Source organism: Sinocyclocheilus rhinocerous, unplaced genomic scaffold, assembly GCF_001515625.1.
Source record: "Sinocyclocheilus rhinocerous isolate Xijiao unplaced genomic scaffold, SAMN03320098_v1.1 scaffold493, whole genome shotgun sequence".
Lineage (NCBI taxonomy): Eukaryota > Metazoa > Chordata > Actinopteri > Cypriniformes > Cyprinidae > Sinocyclocheilus > Sinocyclocheilus rhinocerous.
In genome coordinates, this window is record NW_015626376.1 from 411608 (window position 1) to 414119 (window position 2512).

A 2512-nucleotide genomic window follows, 5' to 3' on the forward strand; every position below is an offset into this window, starting at 1 on the left:
ATCTGTGATTCCTAAGTACAGTATCCACACATTCACCTCAAAACATTAGATTCATCCGCGCTGGAGCCGCGCCGGTGCACAACCCACATAATGAAGATAATTTTGCAAATAACTGTAATTGCAGGTTTCAAACAGAGGTGGCGACAAAGAGGCAAAACTTACGGACTGCAGCTTTAAGTAAAGATGTACTTCATACAGTTTTCAGAATTATATATTTGGTAAGTTACATAGCAACTAACACTGAATAAAGGAGATCTTACCAGCTGATCTTCAGCAGAAGGAATATGCTGACCATAGATGACCTCTGGATTATACAGGCTGAACATCACTGGATAAAACACCTTTTGACCTGTGAGAGCACATGAGGAGTTCAGTAGCTCCCTCTTGTGTTAGCCTGCAACTAACACTGTTTCTGACTCGAATCGTGCTGCATAATGAATTTGTACTTCTATCATCTAATCAGTGATACAAGGTCCCAAGATTTAATGGAGGGAGACTAAAACACTCTTTTGTGCATTTGTTATATAAGATTGTAAAGACTGGTGATCCATGTGGTAATAACTGCTAACAATCATGCTGTCACACAAGAATATATAATATATCATATAGCTTGTCTGTCGAGGGTCCAACAGTCTAAAACCAAATTAAATATATTTGCTTTATACACTGGGGAAAAAATGGTGTAGAAACAATTTTCACTCAGAAATTGCTAGTAGTTTTTCCAAGTGAAACACTGATTTTGAAGTAGAACGGCTGAAATAGTATTTTCTTGTAAAACATTCCTTAAAAACATATTTTTTTATAGTCTACTTAACCCTAATTTCAAAAGAACAAAGTTTTAGTATTCATTTTTTTCACAAACTTAAAAGACTTTAAAAAGTTAATGTAATGATGTAAAATAAAGAAGACAATTCATATTATTGAACACATCTTCATTGTTTACTCTCATTTAGAACAAAACTGGCCATTAGAATAAGAGTTACTGATTTCTCATATTTTATATTTGTTTAGTCTCTGACAAGCTATACAATAGATGTTTTGTGTTTTTGCTAGAATGTTTATTTTTGTTCATAGTGTTCATTTTCGGTTTCATTTTCATGTTTTTCAGCGTAAATCCCTTAATTACTTAAGAACAATCAGGCATGTTTTTCAGACTTATCAGCTATGATGATAACTGATCATATTACCCTGTCTGTGCAGCTCATTTTGAACATAAAAATAGCTGAAATATGTTAAATTGAACAAGGAAAGAACAATTTTAAAACAGAATAAGAGTTACTGATTTCTCATATTTTATATTTGTTTAGTCTCTGACAAGCTATACAATAGATGTTTTGTGTTTTTGCTAGAATGTTTATTTTTGTTCATAGTGTTCATTTTCGGTTTCATTTTCATGTTTTTCAGCACAACAGGAATGCTTTAAATGCTCAGATGTGTGTTTGAGTCACTGCCGCACTGATATTTGTGCTAGACAACGCTATAAATGCCAAAAGATCACTAATATCATTGTTATATATCATCATATCGCATTTTTATAAACCAGAAAAATGCAAAATAAATGAACAAAAACAAATTTTAAAGTTTGGGCTCCTACACATTAGATCACTCGCACCCAAAGCAGTTATTGTAAATGAAATGATCACAGATAATAGTTTTGATGTACTCTGCTTGACTGAAACCTGGCTCAAACCCACTTTGTTTATTTAAACGGGGGGTCATCTCAGTTATAACCAGTAAAGTATGGAGTGCCACAAGGATCTGTCCTAGGTCCTCTGCTATATTCGTTATGAAAGAGTTGTTGACAGGCGTTTGGGTTTTCTCAGTGCTGTACCTGGTTCTGTGTTCATACGGCAGGAGTTCAGGAACTCTGCACTAAACCGAATGTTCACATCACAGAGAAACAGGAGGACGTTGCTTCGCTTCCAGGCTCGAGCGCCGACATCCAGGCCTCGTCGTCTGGAGAAGGCTTCGTTCAGACGGATCAGAGTCACGTTCCTGTATTTCATTCTCCTGCGGGACAGAGACTCGTCTAGAGTTTCATCATAACAGATCACTGTGTTGTGAAACATTCTGGCCAAAATACAGTTTAAAAATATGTTGTTAACAATGAAACTCAATGAAATATATTTTTTAAATTGAAAATATATTTAGTTTCAACTTTAATATTCAAAAATACATTTCCAATTTTACAGTAGCCTACATTTAGGATTCATTCATTATTTAATTTTATTCAAATGTTCATGTTCACATGTGTTGCAGACAACAAATAACATTTTTTTTGCAAATATATCAATGTAGTTTCTTGGATTGAAATATATGGAGGGCAAAATTTTCAAACATTTTTAAATTATTTAAAATATATATATATTTTCAAAATATACAAAAACAAAAATGGCCAAAAAATATATTTATAGAAAATACTTTTTGTAAATATATTTTGAAACACATTTTAGCTTAAATATATTCTGCCCATTTTTTTTGCTATATGGACTAACAGATATTTATATATATA

The 2512-nt window shown here is 32.9% G+C and overlaps 1 protein-coding gene across 1 annotated transcript in view; it reads right to left on the minus strand.

Annotated features, from left to right (window-relative positions):
• Positions 1-2512, minus strand: part of csgalnact1b (chondroitin sulfate N-acetylgalactosaminyltransferase 1b) — an 8682-nt gene that overhangs the window by 1424 nt on the left and 4746 nt on the right. The window contains exons 5-6 of the mRNA XM_016517943.1: positions 1832-2010; positions 261-349 (exon numbers count right to left, since the gene is read on the minus strand). Coding sequence (XP_016373429.1) covers positions 261-349; positions 1832-2010 — 268 coding nt within the window. The remainder of the gene's footprint in view (positions 1-260; positions 350-1831; positions 2011-2512) is intronic.